Source organism: Prionailurus viverrinus, chromosome D2, assembly GCF_022837055.1.
Source record: "Prionailurus viverrinus isolate Anna chromosome D2, UM_Priviv_1.0, whole genome shotgun sequence".
Taxonomy (NCBI): domain Eukaryota; kingdom Metazoa; phylum Chordata; class Mammalia; order Carnivora; family Felidae; genus Prionailurus; species Prionailurus viverrinus.
In genome coordinates this window covers 6,196,730-6,215,532 of record NC_062571.1, presented here as the reverse complement: position 1 = coordinate 6,215,532, position 18,803 = coordinate 6,196,730, and the positions used below count along the sequence as shown (strand labels likewise).

The 18,803-nt window shown below is 49.0% G+C and overlaps 1 protein-coding gene across 1 annotated transcript in view; it reads left to right on the top strand.

Annotated features, from left to right (window-relative positions):
• The first annotated feature begins 117 nt into the window (after window positions 1-117).
• PRKG1 (protein kinase cGMP-dependent 1) overlaps window positions 118-18,803 on the top strand; it is a 1,255,886-nt gene continuing 1,237,200 nt past the window's right edge. The window contains exon 1 of the mRNA XM_047825015.1: window positions 118-383. Coding sequence (XP_047680971.1) covers window positions 118-383 — 266 coding nt within the window. The remainder of the gene's footprint in view (window positions 384-18,803) is intronic.

Below are 18,803 nucleotides of genomic sequence, written 5' to 3'. Positions count from 1 at the left end.
CCGGCCGCTCGGCGCTAGGGGCTCGCAGCCCGCCCGGCTCCGGGGTCCGCGCCCGCCGCGCTCGCCCGCCCGCCGCCCCGGCCCGCGCAAACTTGGGCGGAGGGGCTCGGCGGGAAGATGAGCGAGCTGCAGGAGGACTTCGCCCAGATCCTCATGCTCAAGGAGGAGCGCATCAGGGAGCTGGAGAAGCGGCTGTCGGAGAAGGAGGAGGAGATCCAGGAGCTGAGGCGGAAGCTGCACAAGTGCCAGTCGGTGTTGCCCGCGCCCTCGCCGCACATCGGGCCGCGCACCACCCGGGCGCAGGGCATCTCGGCGGAGCCGCAGACCTACCGCTCCTTCCACGACCTGCGGCAGGCGTTCCGCAAGTTCACCAAGTCCGAGAGGTAGGCGCCGGCCGGGCGCTGCGGGCCGGAGGCAGGCCCGCTCGGGCGGGGGGCGCGCGCGCGCGCGCGGAGTGGGGTGTCCCCGCGGCCCCCGGGCCCCGGCCGCGTTTATTTTTGTGCCTGGCCGTCACGTGCCGGGCCGGGCTCCGCGGGGAGACGCGCCCCGGCCGCGTGGGGGCGGGGGCAGCGCGGAAAGTTTGCTCGCGCCGCGGAGTCGGGCCGCGCCCGGCTGCGGGGACGGAGCCCCGCGCGTCCCGGGGTCGCTGGGGCTCCCCGAGGCGACCCCAGTCCCGGGCCGCAGGGCGTGCTCAGGGTAGGGGGGGGAGGAGCGGGGGGCGCCGGCGTCCGGGGGAGGGGCGGCCGGCCGGGGTCGGGTGCGGTGCAGCGACTGAATGTGCCCCGCGCCGGGGCCCCGCGGGGCCCGTGCAGGGGCGTGGGGAGGCGGGACGGGGGCGCGTCTCCGCTGCCGGGATCCGGCCTCCCGGGTGGGGACGGGTAGGGGGGGAGGTTTATGCACAGGGTCACTCTCCTGGCAGCTGTGAAGTCAGCGCGAAACTCCGAGGAAACCCCACTTTGTGGACGTCCGCGCGTCCCGGGCTTGCAGGCGCCTCGGTGACCTTGCACCTGAGGCGGGTTTGGGGCTGCGGGCCAGCCCCGTCCCAGGGCGGACCACGCTGTCTGCCTGTTGCCTTCCTTGGGAACGTTTGCGCCTTCAAGTGGGGGTGAGGCGGGAGGGGAGCCGTCCCTCCGGGCGCCTCCTGGCTCCTTCCCTTCCTCTCCGGACACTTGAAGAGCCGGATCCTGCCGGTGGCGACTTGTGTGCGGCTCGGGGCTAGCGCGCGGAGGAGGCCGGGCGACTTTGGCCGCAAGTAGGAAGCTTGTGCACTCCCCGCCGCCTGCAGCGGAGGGGCCGATCGATTAGCTCCAGCATTAGAGCGCCCGTGGACATTAGGGCAGGAAGTGCACACTCCAGGGCCCATTACTGGCTTTTAGTCTCTGGAAGTGCGCGGCCCAAAGTGCACTTCGCAGGATATTGAATATTCCATTAGGCGTGCCTTCATGCCCGCCCCCCTCTTCCCTCCTCTTAGATCACTCGGTGTCTGAGTTTGGGGCTCCCAGGGGACCCCTCAAGTCGTCCCTCCCCCTCGCTCTCTGAGGTGGAGGCCAGCACTTGTAAAGAGCACTTTCTCTTGTCCGGTCTCCATCCTGGCTCTCAGGGCCCCCTCCCCCGCCACTGCACCCCTCCTTTGTCTCCCTCTCCGGTGCCTTGATGAGCGTGCCTGTGCGGTGGGGGAGGGGAGCACAGGCGGCTGGGCAGGGTCGAGGAGCTGTTAGAAGAGGGCCAGGCGCTGGGAGGGGGCAGGGGAGAAACACAGGAGCCGGGCGGAGAGGATTCGCCCTGGGGGCTTGGGCCCGTTCCGAACCGACGTCTAGGGGGACCGCTTTCAGCGTCCCAGGGGACACTCGGCTTACAAAGTGACACCGTCCACATGGCACCGTTTGGCCCAGCCTGCCCTGAACGTCCCCGCCCGATGGAACGGTGGCATTCTTCCCTCCGCCAGGCCGAGACCCAAACAAGGCCCTCCTCTCTGGCCTTGCCCTCGGTGGGGAGGCGGCTGCCCCGGGCTGAGGCTCCGGCGGCGCGGCCGGGCTGCGCATTCCGCGGCCGCTGCCCTGCCCCTCGCTCAGCAGCTGGAATCAATCTGCCCACCTCCTTGAGGAGCCACTTCGTCAGCGGTCACCCGGCAGCTGCTCGCCTCCCGGGGCCGACGGGCCGGCCGGGGCTTTATCGCATTTTTGGCGCATTTTTGGCATTTCAGATCCCCGCTCTGGGCTGCGCCCCTCCTGGGTAACCCGCGCCCCTTCGCAGCACAGGGGCCCCGCGTTGACTCTCCCCACCCAGAGTCCTCCCTCACTCGGGGGCTGGCTCTCAGAGGCGCTTTTATCCTCCAGGATGAAATCTCTCCAGCAGCAAGAGTACGTTTTGTGTGCGCTGGGAGGAAATGGCTGATCTTTCCTAGGCACCCCCCGCCTTGGTGTTAGGGGTAGGAGCCTCCGGCCTATGTGGGGAGGGGAGCCTGCTCAGGAGAGGTCAGGGCATGTTTGTATCTACACCAAGGAGCTGGAATGCTCTGCAACTTCCTCTCTGCTTTTCGCTGGGATCCAGGGTGAACTTTTTCCCACTGAGCGCTTGGGTTTTTTATACTTTCCAAGGGGGAGCCTGGGGTGTATTTTCAGCAAGCTGGCTCACTAGGGTTGAAACGATTTGGTCAGGTACACTCTTCCGGGACAGTAGCCATGGGCATCAGGTACGACCCCTAGCCCTGAAAGAGACAATCACAACTTCATTGTTGGTGAGGCACCTTAATTTGGTTCAAGAAGGAGAATGATTGAAAAAGGAGTTGTCTGATACAACACGTAACAGCAGACAAGACGCTTTGGAAATAAAGTCCATTATGGGGCGCCTGAGTGGCTCTGGCGATTGAGCCTCTGACTCTTGGTTTCAGCTCAGGTCCTGACCCCAGGGTCGTGGGATCCAGCCCCACGTGGGGGCTCTGTGCTGTGTGGAGCCTGCTTGGGATTCTCTCTCTCTCTCTGTCTGTCTTCCCCTCCCTCTGTCCCGCTCTCTCTCTCTCTAAAATAAAAATTTTTTAAAGTGTATTTCCTGCTTATCGGATACTCGGATTGGGGGGCTCAATATTCCGTCACCTTATGTAGCCCGTGTTGAAAGTGGCAGTATCCTGACCACATACCCAGGCTCAGACACTGCTTTATTGCAAGGCTGGTGTTCCTTGGCAGTTGCTGCTAGATTTGCGGGATAACTATTCAGGAGTTCATTTCAAACTTTACTAAGACACACAGCGTTTAGAGGCACAAGAAAGAACACGTATTTTGAAATGGTAGGAGTCTGTTTGGTGGGCAGGAGGAAAAAAAAAAAAAAGCTTTTGCCTAAAAGCGCCGTTTTAGAAAATGGTGGCAATCTAAAATATTTACATAATAGGTGGCGAAAATATCTTACGCATTTATTGCAGGGGCAGGAAATGGCAGAATTCACCGACTGTTGTAATCAAGTCAGTCCAATTAGCCAGATCTGCCTCTATGTGTCCACGGAGGGCAGAAGGCACAATTTCCATTAAGAATGATCTCAGTATCCAAGGAATGCTTAGATGAAAATTATACCAGGGAAAGGGAAGATCTAAGTGCTCAGCATAAGTATCAAGTGTACAATATGATGATCGTGTTCAAAAAGAAAACATTCGACTTATTGCAGCCCTCGTTTTCAGACCCCATAGAAATGCCCAGTAGGGATCAAGTGATTATCTTTGAAAACCGGACGGTATTTTGGATGGTGGTGATGATATCTTGAACTTCTATGTCACTTTCTGCCAGTTGAGTCCCAGTACGTCATGTTGTTTTCTGTGAGCTCTACGCTCCGTGCCTGGATATACTCCACATCAAGAATTACCTAATATCCTTAATTCTTTCCCTTTATGTTTTACGCACACCTGAATTCCTTGCTTTGGCTGCCCATTTAGCTCAGAGGACTGCAAACCGTTGTTGTTGTTTTTAAATTGGCTCAGGCAAAGCCTGGAATCAATATTAATCTGTAACAGGGACAGTGGATTCTTTCCAAAGCCATTTGAGCTATTCCTTTTATAAATCCCTTGATTCTTGACGATGCAGATTCATCATTTGGAACTTGAACCTCCTTCTACTGGGACACGGATGCTTCGGGACGGATGCCCCAGAAAACTCCTTGCTTTTTGCATGTCTAATTCCATTCAGGTCTGGTTTGACCTTCAGACGAGAAATCAAGGGATTTGGCCTAATTTTGATATAAGCAACTTCAATGAAATGACTCGGTACCAGCCGAACTCTGGGCCCAGCTGACTAATTATTCACAGAGAGAAGACACAGCGCTTTTGAAAATAGCAGAGATAATCATGATCGGGAGAGCAAAGCCTTTGCACGTGAGGAATCTCAGTCGTGAAGTCGCTCGCCTGAGATCTCACAGCGAGGAAACACGAGAGACGAGTTTCAAGCCCGAATCTTGAGGTTTGTAGGGCCCAGGTTCTAAGCTGTCATATACTGTCACCTCGGAATTGGGTAATTTCCATCTTGGTGACTGGTGAGGCCTTTCGGGCAGAAAGAAACAAACCTACCCTAATTTCGAATAGGATTTCTGTGAACAGTCCTAGAGCCAGCAGTCCAGTGACCCCTGGCCTCCGAACTCTTGTATCCAGCACATAGGCTTGGACGCGCTCGCCAGGCTGGGGTTTTCTCAGGCGTGCCTCTCTTGGGATGGTCAGTTTACCAGTCTTTCTTTTTGCTTCCTTCCTGCCCTTCTCCTGTCATAGGTGGGGATGATGAATATGATGGTTGGGACAGCGATCTGGGTTGCGTCCTGTGAACACCATTCATTAGACTCTTTGCCTTTTGCCTTGCAGACCAGACCGCTCATGCTAATCCCTTTGTCCCTACGAGTTCTCCCAACAAAAGGAATTTATTACTAAGTGACAATATATCAATGTGTTACCCAGTTATCTTTGCCGGGTTAACATAGTAATAGTTTAACAGCTTCTGGGAGAGGACGTTGGTTTCCTTGGCTCAGATGAGTAACGTTTATGACAGGAATTTAAGGGGCGGCAGGCTGAGGAGGGCAGGGGAGGATTTTTGTGCTGGGAGGCTTCTCAACATCCTGGTCTTTGGGAGAGGACAGGTTCTGAGCATAGGCTTTCATCACTCCTTTCGGTCAGAGCTGCACGGGTATCGCATGGGGCAGTACCCTGCCTTTAGTGACGAGAAAACGGAGCACATTATCACCAAAGTGCCTTTTACGGGATCTCAGAAACGGGACCGGAAAAGTAATTCAGGTTTCTTAATTTCGCATCGGTGCTCGACTTGGTGAACTGATGTCTTCAACTTATCGTCTGTCTGGACTTCTTGTTTCAGACCTATTCACTCTGCTTTGAGATCGGCTCAGCTTCTGGAATCACGTACCGTTTTCAGATGTATTTGTGACATGCCAGGAATTCCCGTGACGTTGGAACCATTGATCTGTGTATAGGCTGAAAGTTCACATTTAATCACGTAGTCATTAGAAATTTGGCTGATCCCCTTGAGGTTATTTCTAACAGACCTGAAAACACGACAGATGTCGTATCTTGATCCTCTTTCCAAAGCACCCTCTCGCCCTACTGTGGAAGAGATGCCCACAGTGCATTAAAACCCTTCCTCTTGGGGCGCCTGGGTGGCTCAAGTGTCGGTTAAGTGTCTGACTCTTGGCTTTTGCTCAGGTCATGATCTCATGGTGTAATGAGTTCGAGACCCGCACTGGGCTCCATGCTGACTGTGCAGAGCCTGCTTGGGGTGCTCTGTCTCCCTCTCTCTCTGCCCCTCCCCTGCTCCTGTGCCTTCTCTCTCAAAATAAATAAATCAGTAAATAAAAAAACCCTTTCTTTTGATTTTGTAGTTGCTGATTTTGTAGTTGCTCAGAATATGAATAATTATTTTCATTTGCTGTTGAGAATGTGCCTCGCGGAGTTCGGGACGCTGTCTTATCCAGGATTCTTGTAGCTCTTGGAGGTTACTGAAGTTTGGGAATTGTCAAAAAGGAGAGCTGACCTTGAGTCTGCCTCTGTGGGTGTGCCTCGCTGTTGGGTCCTCGAAGAGAAGGGACCATGTGTGTGTGGTTACGTGTAGGTGTGTGCGTGTCCGTGTGTGTGTGCACGTGCACAGATAGCTACTTAATTCATCGTATGCTTGTTACACTTCTTGCTGTGGTCGTTATTCTGAGACTCCTCTGCGTTGGCCCAAATCAGTTTCTTGCAGAAAAGAAGATGTACGTGTCTTCATACAATAGACTTCATACAATAGGCTACAGCGTCTTGCGGTTTGTCAAACGCTCGGGCTTGGTGTGGGGCACACGTGCCAGCTTGGCTTCCCAGAACCGGGTACTGGACCCAATCTCTGTTCCTTCCTCCTTTTCACTCACTGATGGTTTTTCACTTCCTTTTCTTTGTCCTTGGGTCTGCTCGTGCTCTGTCTCTCGTGCGCGCCCCCGTGTTTCTCTGTTCCGGCCCAGCGTCTTTGACTGCGGCCAGATCTGTTTCGTTTGCAAAAGTCTTAAAACAGCACACGCAGAACGGAGTTCTTGTTCATAATGCTGCTCTAACCTTTTAGAGTCTATCATCTCTTCAGATGTTTCGGGTATCATGCAATTTGAATTTCCTAAAGTTTAAAAGATATCCACTGTCTGTATCGAAATCTATAACACTTTTAACGTATTTGCTCAATAAAATATGCACATTTCCAGGAAATGTGTATCTTTGAAATAGACTTGTTTTGTTCTAGAAATACAGATGGTGGAAGTAATCTCCTTAGTTTTCTTATTGCCCTTAAGCAACAAATTCCTTTTTAAAAACTCTTAGCCTTACTCCTCATGAAACACTATTTAGTTCGTCGTACGAGACGTTGCTTTTATTCTAAATATTTCCGTACTGTTTCTTATGTGTGAATAGAGTAGAAAGCCAGGCTTCCTTGGAAAATGGTGTAGTTTTAAATTCAATCGATATAAAGTTGATATTGACTAGAAAGGTTTGAAGTACTGTCTCTAATTTGCCTCTCTCGTGAACTAAGTGCATGTTTATAGCTTTTTCTTTTCTTTCTTTCTTTTTTTTTTAGTGCGTGTTTGTTTGACCTATTTGTGCAACTTAGCCGTGAACAGTTAATACGTTGATACTAGGAGGTGATGGGAGGTGACTTGTGCGTAGGGACACATGGGTACCACTTTGGTGGGCGAGCTGATATCCTGAACATGCTGGGTTCATCTGAGTGTTTGTTTATGAAGGCTAATCCGATAAGACGTCTACAGGAATTACCTTGTTGGGTTAAATTTTGGACTTGTGAACAAGAATAGCCCACCACAGTTCTCGAGTTATTCTCTCAGATTTGTTGCTAATTCAAATTGTGCTTCCTTTCTGGTCCTAATAAATTAGGGAGTGCTTCCTAATGTGTTTGAATCCTCAAATGTGTCTTTATTTGAGCACTCTGACCTGAAAGGCTGTGAGAACACTGCTGGCAAACCTTATGGGGAGTCTAAAAATAACCTCTGTGTTTGCCTCTTACAAATATTTGTATGTCTATTTCTTCAACTATATGCTACTCTGATTCCGTGAGGAGCAGATCTAAAGCCTTTGGGTAAACGTTAATATTTTTCTCGATGTCTCTCGTTGCCCATGTGGTACGGATAATGCTAATTTTGTGTGTCACATGGCCACCAAGGAACTTGGCTCCATATGCCCCAAATTCTTAAAATAGAAAATTCTTTTATATCTTAGGTTGTAAACCCCTGGGTAGACACCAGGTCTGTTTACAGTAAAAATTCCAACCTAATAAAACCCTCAGCTTACCATAATTTTCTTTTCCCAGATGCTAATTTTTGGGCAAAGTGTAAGAACAGCACATATGTAGAATGTGTTAAAAACAAGCAAGCAAAACCAACCAACAATCAAAAGATCCCTGAACCTTCTAGAGAATAAAACCAGCTCATATTTAGTTCAGTCTCCTCTCGGAGAGTGAGATCGCTCTGAAGTATACGGCACAACATCCTCTGTCTCTCCAGGCAGATTTCAGCTGTGCTGAAATAGACACAGCGGTGTGTATTTGATTATTTTGAGTTTCCAACGAGTAGGTAATAGTTTAAAAATCAGATTTCGTGACTTGCTTTGCTTCTTAGAAAATAAGATCGAGAGCACTGACAGACCTCTCTAGGGAGAGCCCTTCACTCACATTCCAACTGGCTTCCTAGACGGTGGTGACAAATAGATGGCAGGAAATTGCACATAATCCACAGGCGATCTCGACTCTTCACAAGAGTGCGTTGCACATGGGGACGTCACCCCTCTGGTGAGTCACTGCAGGAAAAATGTTTGAGAACTTCTGATCTGAATAATGGCTCTAAGAAAATGAAAATCTCGACCCTGGGACACTCAAAGCTACTTACTTATAAGTCACAGTTGTGAGATTGACTGCGCTCTCTCTGTTCAGCGCGTCTACGTCAGACCGACATTCCCGGAAGTGTGATGTTCACAGTATTGTGGCACTGGGGATGCTTCTGGGTGGTGCACAAGTGAATTTATTTCATGCAAACAGTTAGGAGTTTCCGTAAGTGTTTGAGGAAGACGTTGCATTCACAGCAAGCCCATGGTGTGTGTGTGTCTGTTATTGCTTATAATAAGGCTAAGTTGAAAAATTTTTTAAATCTTTTTACTTATTTTTGAAGGAGAGGGAGAGAGAGCATGCGCGGGGGAGGAGCAGAGAGAGAGGGAGATACAGAATCCGAAACAGGCTCCAGGCTCTGAGCTGTCAGCACAGACAAACTGTGAGATCATGACCTGAGCCGAAGCCGGACGCTCAACCGACTGGGCTCCACCCAGGCGCCCCAATAAGGCTAAGTTTTAAGAAAAAAATATGAACGTAGAGATTGTGTGTAGATGGGTTGACAGAAGGGGATGGGGGAACACGGCTTTCATGCTTCTTTTCTTACCCCTTCCCCGTTTGGGAAGATTCTAGCTGCCTGTGTTAGCTTTGGTGACTCTTTGGAGAGCAATCAGTTCCTCCACCAGGGTTAGAGCGGGGACTTAGAGTGAGGCAAGAATGGTGGGCTTTTAGAGAATATGCTCTTGTACGGAGGACAAAGCAGTCTGGTTAAGCATGAGTCACTTTACTATATCATCAGACAAACATCTGATTTCTGCCCCCACCAGATTTATGAATTTCCTTGCCATACCACAGCAGGGGCCCCAGGTGAGCAGGACAGCAGGGGAATGATAAGGGATGCTGGGCTGGCCACAGTCTCCGTCTAGCTGGGGCCCCGGGGAGCTCTGTCCCGAAGTGTCTGCCATGCAGTGCAGCCTCTCTGTTCCCCACAGGGTTCTTCCTTGGATCCTGACAGTCTGCAGCCAAGTCTGGCCGTGAATGGTAGCACTGTGGCATTTTATAGCCGGAAAGACATGATTTGTTCTTTCTTTCTTTGTAAAAATGCAATTTGGGAAAAGTGGGGAAGGGAAAATCTGTTATGAAAAGACAAATTTATTTTCCTGTAATCTGCATTTCATTGACTTGACTAGGAAACTAGATTAATGCAAACACGAGGAGAAAGGCTTGCTAAAAGTTAATATTGTTGAAAGAACGGCTTTGTGGAAACATGAGAAAAACGTGAGAAGGGAGGGAAAGAATATACAGGCCGGAAGAGGTATTAGCAACAATCCAGTCTTCTTCCAGAGCATAAAGCAGACTGTTTTCCCCTCCTACTCAAAAAAGGGGATCCTTAAGCTCTGGATATAGGTACCCTCCACAAGATAGAAAAAGCAGGTGGAGGGAGAGAGAAGGAGGGAGAGAGGGAAAGAGAGAGAGGTTGCGATTTCAACATTGACCACAAGATGGCAGCAGAAGCATATTATTTAGTAGTTGGCAATGGCCTTGGGTTGACTGAAAATAGACTCCCAAACAAGACATCTTTCTCCCTTTCTCCCTCCTCCCGCCTCCCCCCCCCCCCGAGTTTATTTATTTATTTTGAGAGAGAGAGTGCAAGCATGGAAGGGACAGAGAGAAGGAGAGACGGAGAAGCACAGGCCGGCTTCCCTCCTTCAGCGCAGACCTTGATGTGGGGCTCAAACCACGGAGCGTTGAGATCATGACCTGAGCCAAGATCAAAAGTCTGACGCCTAACCAACTGAGCCACCCCGGCGCCCCTGCATACAGCCTTGTTAATGTCAGCATTCAAGTATTTGGACAGCGTATCATTGAACGCGTGTCGTGCTATCATTTTCCATTTAGTAGTGATTTGGCGGAAAGTATTTAAAAAGCCAGAGTGCGGTGTCCTTCTGTAGCATTTTTGCCTTTAGCGAGGGGGAGGCAAGCGGTGCACTTGGCACAGAGAGGTCTTTGAACATGAATATCCATCCGAGGGAAATTCCTCGCCCCCTGTGAGGTCTCTGGGCTCCTATTTGCCCGAGAGGAGACAACGGAGAGAAGAAAAATGGGAAATTAATAGTAGTAAAAAGCATTATGTGCGAGGAGGTAGGAGCGAGGCTTCCTACACAACCCCGCCCTCCATAAAAAACTAACAGACAATTATTATAAGAAAAAGTCAGATGGGCTATTTGATGAAACTTTGCGTAGCTTCTGGTAGGTTGTTGGATCTTCTTGGTAATTCTGCGATTCTAGAATATAATCAAGCAGATCTGAATATGGCCTGTGACAGGGCGAGGTCCTTCTTAGAAAACCATTTTAGTAATCTAGTTAATGATTATTTATATACATCTGAATATTTGCAAGCGAAAGACGGGTTTGCGTGTGTGTTTGTTTTTTGCTTTGTTTCTGGGATGCCCTGAATATAAACTGCCTCTCAACAATTTCAGAGCAAAGAGGAGCAAGTGTGGCCTGACCTACCACAAAGGGGTAAATTGTGGGTCACATCTAATGGACTGTAAGTTTTTGAGTCAATAATCCCTTGGCAAGTGCCATTCAGTCTTCCTGTAAAAGGCTGTTTCACGCAGTGTGTGACTCCCTCTCATGTGACAGCCCCAGGGGACTGGAAGTAACAGAGCCTTGCTGATGGCATCATTTGTGATTTAACACCGAGAAGTGTGCTGATTTTGGTCTGTCTCAGTAACCAAGGGTGAATGCCACACCGAAGTTGTACTTTGGGTAAAAAGAAGTCAGTTTCGAATTACTGTGATTACTTGGCCCTCTTTAAATTCGTTCTGTTTAATGTTTATTTACTTTTTTGAAGGAGAGAGAGACAGACTGCAAACAGGGAAGGGGCAGGGAGAGAGGGAGACACAGAATCCGAACCAGGCTCCAGGCTCCAGGCTCCGAGAGGTCAGCAGAGAGCCCGACGCGGGGCTGGACCCCACGAACCGCGGGATCATGACCTGAGCCGAAGTCGGATGTTTAACCAACTGAGCCACCCAGGCGCCCCTCATTGGCCCTCTTTAATTGATTTCTTGGCTCAGATGTTATGTCAGGTTGTACTTAGACAAGCTTGCAAGACAGAAAAGAGAGAAAATTTAAAACAGGACACGTACTGATATCCTATTTGACAATAAATTGCCTCTGTAAAACATGTTTTGAAACTCTGCGATACATTTGTTTGAAGCTGTCAGCATATAAAAACAATGCTCTTCAGGGCAATAATTTATATTTTTTTCCAGGCGAGGGAGAAAACGTTGTAGTGTATGACCGTGAGAGAGGATGAAGCCTAGGAGAACGGAAGGGCTTCTCTCTCTGTTGCGTACAGGGCCAGAAAAGCAAATCTCACTATTAGACACGGTGAAGCAGGAGAGAAGTATTATCATCTTTTGTTTCCTCTGATCTTTCTGGTTTGTTATCAAGGCAAAGCGAATTCCTGCAGGGGAGACGTAGGGGTGTCTCGTTGTCACCACGGGGCCCCGGGCATCACGTGCCGTGGGCTCGCTGGGCCTTTGATCTTGGAGCAATCCGAGACAGAAGTTTCCTCTGCGTGCTTCTGCGTCCATACTCACCGTGCTAAAATCCGGACGTGCTTTTTGATGCTTAAGAACACGCGTCACATGGCAGCTTTGCTGATCTTCATCTTTTCTTGGGCTCTGCCTACTTCCTTGATTGTTTTAATTGCCCAAGTAACGCGTGCTGGTTGTGAGACCGTGAAAGGCGGCGTCGAATCCTGTCCGCAGCCACCCGCGCCACCCGTCCTCCAGCAGGCAGCAGGTGTTAGGCTTTCTGTATGTTCATGCAGACCTTAGCAGAGAGGGGACCTCCCTGCCCATTTGGACTTGTTTGGTCATTGCTTGTTTTTCTAACCCAAGTGGCATTATTCTATAACACTCCTCAGCAACCTGCTGGTGTTTTGGTTTTGTGTTTACTAAAAGCTCCTAGGGTTCTTTCCAGATCAGTCCACATTGGGTTTTCTAATGGCCGCCCGCTGTCCCGTAGCGTCCCAAGTCCTTCCGCTTATTGATATTGATGGTTATGGGTTTTGTCCATTTCCGAGCATAAACACGGCCACTCATATTCTCGCACACATTTTCTCGTCTGTCTTTATTTATCTACGGGGTAAATTGCAAAAGGCCGAGAGCGCTAGGTCAAAAAAAGTTCCCAATTTTCAGCGTGACCTTTTCGGTTTATCTGATGAAGCATAAACTTTCTGTGTCAGATAAATTGATCGCCAGCCCTTTCCGCTACGCGTAAAAGGTATGCCGGTGGCATTGACGGGGTTAACTTTCTACATTCTGGAAGGGATTGATAGCAATCAGACATGTAACCATATGCATTTCCTTTTTTATACTTGAGCACATTCATGAGAAGACTCTTTGAAGCAATGTTTACATGCCTTTAACTTTTCAGATTTACAAAGCCCATGTTGTGCTTTGGGCTTGGTTTTTTTCCTTCTTCTTTAAAGTTGAATAAAATCCCTCAATTCCTACAATGTCTTGATTTTGAAAGTAAGAATACAGTTGTTAGTGCTCTTAAGTAACCAGACTTTTTCTTTACGGATTGCAATGATTTGTTTTTCTTTCATCAAAATACATTTTTTTGATACTTGAAGGATTCTGAGGATCTTGCTCCCACTTGGGAAAATAACAAATTCGAAGTCACTCAGCTACATTTTTTTTTTTAAAGGCTAGTGGGAAGATTTGGACATATATGGTATTGGAACCACTCACTGGAGCTTTCTTTTTATAGGAGGGCAACTTCCGGTAGAGTTTTCTTTCCTTTTTTTTGATCATGGTTACGATATTGGACTAGATTTCCCGAAAGATAACTTTACAAACATTTATTTGGGTCAGATATCAGCCCTATTAAAAGTAATCAAACATGAGATGGAAGCTACAAAGTGAAACTTTTTGGAGATTAGGTAGAGCGACCTCAGGAATTTTAGCTCGGTCTTACAGAGAAATGACCTCACGACATAATGTGATACTTAAAACGGGGGGCTTTGGGGATGCCTGGGTGGCTCAGATGGTTAAGTGGTGACTTCGGCTGAGGTCATGATCTCGTGGTTTGTGGGTTCGAGCCCCGCGTTGGGCTGTGTGCTGACAGCTCGGAGCCTGGAGCCCGCTTCGGATTGTGTCTCCCTCCCTCTGTACTCCTACCCTGCTTGTGCTCTGTCTCTGTCTCTCTCTCTCTCTCTCTCTCTCAAAAATAAACAAACAAACAAAAAATTAAACAACAAACAACAGGGGGCTTTGGAGTCATGGACCTGAGATTGAACTTTGTGTACAGGAGATACTCCATACCTGTTTGTGGAGTGACAGGAGGCAAGTGCAAAGTGCTGAGTAAAATTGCTAGCCAGTGTGTGCCAATGTAAGGCTAAAAAATTTTAGAGAGTTTTGGGGCAGCTGGGTGGCCCCGTCGGCTAAGCGTCCAACTCCTGATTTCTGCTCCGGTCATCAGCTCACAGTTCATGAGTTCGAGCCCCGTGTCCGACTCTGTGCTGACAGTGCAGAGCCTGCTTGGGATTCTGTCTCCCTCTCTTTCTCTCTGCCCCTCCCCCTGCTCTCTCTTTTTCTCTCTTTCTCTCAAAATACATACTTAAAACAATTGAAAAAGATAAGATCAAGAAAACAAAAAATTTTAGAGGGTTTCAAAAACTTGAGTTCTGGTATTGACTCACAGAACCCCGTGGCTAGAAAGGATTTTAACGGGTAACTTTGCTCACCCCCTTTGGTTAACAAACCATTAATGGCAAAAAATCAAGCAAACATCGAGAGGTTCGGAAAGATTGTGCTTTGCCACAGACGTGACACCAAAGCTTGTCAGTGACGGGGCTGGGACTGCCCCCTCCCCCTCCACGGGTCTTACTTTCCATCCCAGCTCTCCTAACACCTGTCTGAAACATCCACAGTGATGAGTGAGACGAGGGCAAGTAGACATTTGTAAACTGGAAGCCAGACACAGGTGGAAAGGTCATGCTGTTTCCATGTTTTTCAAGAATGTGAAATGTGCTTGTAAGATGGGCCGAGCAGAGGTCACACAGCGTGCCCGGGGCAGCCCCCCGCGGGCTCTGGGAGACCACTCGTGTCAGTTTCCTCCGGGTGTGGGGTGGGAGTGAACCACTGCCTTGGATCGCTCCTAAAAGCCCGGGAGAAGGCAGGGGCGCAGTGCACCTGCTCCCTCCTGTGCAGCCCGGGGGCTGTTGACAGCCGTCATGTCTGTTTCTGCTCTCCTTGTCTCACTATGGTTCAGTGCCCCTAAGCGAAGGTAACTTTCCACATCCAGGGGGGCTGCAGGTCTAGAGACGTGGGTGGAGGCTCTTCGTAGATGTTCTAGAAGCTCAGCAGCTTCACCTACAAGCCTGAAAGCTGGAGGGTGAAAGTGCTTTGGCTGAACTGTCCTGTGTGTGTCCCTCTCCCTAAGTCAACATGAAGCGTATACGTTGGTGCCTTCTCTGTGGCCGTTTGCAAATTACAGACTGATATTGGCTGCGTCGGAACTTTCCAGTTCGGACAAATACTATTGCAGATTGCAGATCTTATTTCTCCGAAGGCAGTTGGATCTGTCAGTCAGTCAACTAATACACGAGAAGATGTCTGAGGTATTCGGGAGACCCAAAGCCAGGTTCTGTCCTTCCTAGCCTGGCTGTTGTGCTGTCGTGCAATGTGCATCCAAGCCCCAGCTACTGCTGCTGCTGCTTTTTTTTTTTTTTTAATTTTTTAAGGTTTCTTATTTTGAGAGAGCAAGCGGGGGGAGGGGCATAGAGAGAGGGAGAGAGAGAATCCCAAGCGGGCTCCGTGCTGTCAGCACAGAGCCCGAGGCGGGGCTCGAACTCACAAACCATGAGATCATGACCTGAGCTGAAACCAAGAGTCGGACGCTTAACCGACTGAGCCACCCAGGCACCCCTCCCACCAGCTTCTTCTATTGCTACACGTCTCAAGTTGCCCGAGAGGATTAAATGAGCTCACGCATGTAGTGATGATTTCAAAAGTGCCTTGTATAGTCATTCAATACATGTTGGCTCTCGTCGTTATTATTTATTTTTTCTGACTTTATTCACCAAGCGTGTAATGACTTTTCACTCCAGATCCATTCATATCCTTCCCTTATTTCTAACTCCGTACTTGGTTCCAGTTGTGCTCATTACAATCGCTCTGACCCGGTTTTCGGAGTCATTTCCTGAATCACAGTTGAAACTCTGACGTAGGCTGTATTTAGGACTTATTTTTCATTCATAGTATAGTCTCACCTCTCTCTCTACGAGTGTCACACCCCTCCCCCCCCCCCCCCATCCCGTTGTTTTAGAAACGTAGCACTCTGGTGCTAGATTTGGCAGGGGTAAGGCCCCCTCCGCAGTTACCTGCTCCCTGACTTGAATAAACCCAGGTGTCTCAGATTCTAAGCTGCATAGTCTAACGCAGGGAATCCAACTAAAACGCGCTTTCTGATTCGACGCGTGCCTCTGGGGAGGCACCAGAGATGCTGTGTCTGTAGCCAGCTCTCATGTGATGCTGACGTTGCTGGTCTCCAGATCCATACGTGGCAAAGGACTGGCCAAAGGTTTTCTCTGGCTCCTTCCTCTTCTCCTTTTTCTTCCCAACCCCCCCCCCCTTTTTTCACGTCCAAGTTAAATTTTTTACACAAGTAATCAGACACACGAATGCAAGCTAATGTGCTAATGAAACATTAACGTGGATTCCATTATAAGATCAACTCCTTATCTAGGAAAGCCTGGAGGAAACATTCTGGTATTCTGTCCCCTTCTAGACAATACGTACGCATAGCTGTGCATTGGAAAGCCTCTGCGCGGAGGCTGTGCGTGGGTTTAAAACCCCTCATGCCTTAATCCTGTCGCTTGGCCTCTTCGAACCTCAGTTTCCCATCTGTAAAACAGGGAAAAGAAGGCCCACCCAAGCTGATGCTGTGCAGAAGACTGGCCGTAAGCATGCAGCGAGTGATAACCATCGCTTCTGTAGTGTTAATACTAGTGTTCTGGAGACAAAGTCAAATTTGTCCCCAAATGACAAATGTGGTCCGGAAAGAACTTTAATTCAGGTAAAATGGGAAAGTGAGAAACAGTGGTCCAGCATCGGTGAGAGCTGAGTGTGTGCAATGCACTTTATTGGCATGCCCTCATCTGCTGTTGTCAGGAACACCACCACGCGTCTTCATGGCGCCTCCAGGCAGGACTTAATGCACGGGCTCTGCATTGATGAGGACACTAATTCCAGCACGTGAAGTGGCTTATTCAGAGGCTTGCTGGCCCAGGACTGTGGCTCTAAGGCTCTAGCAGTGTATTATATACTCATACATATACCTGCAGCAGGTGCATGGGGAGAAGTATAAGGAAAATGGCATTTGAAGACCCTTCAACCATCCCAGTGCCCAGGGGACCTTATGCTATAGTGCATGGAAATATCCATGGAGCTAATTGTTACAAGAGATTCCAGGGCTCCATCCCAACAGATTCTGACTTAATAATAGGCTTGGGAAATCGGGGACCAGGACGTTTTCCAGACCATCCTGGAGCAACAGCACCACCGTGGATCCTGTAAGGACAGGTGTCGGTTTCCATGGGCTGCTGTGACACATCGCCCCAAATCAGGGGGCTTAAAACAGTGGGGAATTGTTCTCTTGCAGTTTCGGAGACTGGATGTTGGATTCAAGGGTCGGCAGGGCTAGGCTTTCTCTGAAGATGCAAAGGCAAGGTGCTTTCTGGTCTCCTCCTAACTTCCAGCAGTTGCCTGCAGTCTTAGCAGCCCTTGGTGCCATGCGGGCACGTCGCTCCAGTGTCTCTGTCGCTGTTCACACGGCTGTCTTCCCTCTGCGTGTGTCTGTGTCCAAATTCCCCTCTTCTTTTAAGTACCATAGTTGTTGAAGGTAGGGACTACCCTCACCCAGGACGACCTCATCCTGATGACATCTGCCGAGACCTTATTTCCTAATAAGGTCATGTTCAGAGGTTCTGGGTGGACATTAATTTGGGGGGGGCAGTATTCAACTCCATACACTCTGCCATCTGTTTTTGAAAATTTTTCCCTTGAGCCCAGGATGTAAAGCTGTGACTCTTGAAGTCTGCTGAGCCCTGTGGAAAAGAGGTTTCAGAGGCGATGGGGAGGGGTGGGGTGAAGGGCGTACCTGGGTAATGATGCCGGGTTTCACAGAGGCTTTTTCACCTGCCATTTCCATCTGCCCCCTCCCCCTGCTCCTTGTCTTATGTTTCAAAAGATGCCGTGTTGATTGATAGTCCTTTGGTTCAGAGGAAAGTATTAGTCTCTCATGGTTCCAGGAAATGTCATAGATCTCTGGTGGTTTATGGTCCTCTTGTTTTCACGGTATGGGTTTTATGAAGATTTACGGGGAACCAAAATGGGGCTTAAAAGGAGAGACAACTGGTGATTTTCATTTCTGTAGACTGTAGTTTTCCTACCTGTAATTTTAAGGGGGAAGAAACTTCTATGCTGTAATTTCGACACTTTACTTCTCTGTAATTTTGGTAAATTGTTTCCTTAGGGTTACAAAGCATAAAGTGGAGTAAACCCCAAGTAGACGTATTACGGTAAAGACAAATTTGCTCTGGCACATTTATCGAAGCAATGTCAAAATACAAACCAATTTAGAAAAGCTCTAATTGGTTCAATCAAAATTACACATTTTAAAACTATAGGGTTATGTTGTGGAAAAGACCGGTTTTTTTTTTTTTTTAATTTTTTTTTTTTCAAAGTGTATTTATTTTTGGGACAGAGAGAGACAGAGCATGAACGGGGGAGGGGCAGAGAGAGAGGGAGACACAGAATCGGAAGCAGGCTCCAGGCTCTGAGCCGTCAGCCCAGAGCCCGACGCGGGGCTCGAACTCACGGACCGCGAGATCGTGACCTGGCTGAAGTCGGACGCCTAACCGACTGCGCCACCCAGGCGCCCCGAAAAGACCATTTTTAAGTTTACCTTCTTTTATATATTTAAAAGTAGAATTTAGGGGCGCCTGGGTGGCGCAGTCGGTTAGGCGTCCGACTTCAGCCAGGTCACGATCTCGCGGTCCGTGAGTTCGAGCCCCGCGTCGGGCTCTGGGCTGACGGCTCAGAGCCTGGAGCCTGCTTCCGATTCTGTGTCTCCCTCTCTCTCTGCCCCTCCCCCGTTCATGCTCTGTCTCTCTCTGTCCCAAAAATAAATAAACGTTAAAAAAAATTAAAAAATAAAATAAAAGTAGAATTTAAACTGGTTTACCCCAGGCTGAGGTGGGTGCACATATACTTTGTAACCTAACTAAAGAGTTTTTCCTTAATGTGTCCTGTAATAGAAATTGTATTTCCACCACTAAGAATTTATACTTCCTCTTAAACATTGAAGAAAAGTTTAAGAGACAGTGGCATTAGTTCATTTAGTCTTATTGGTGATTTGGTTTAATATAAAATAAATTATGTAATAAAAGACGTTCTT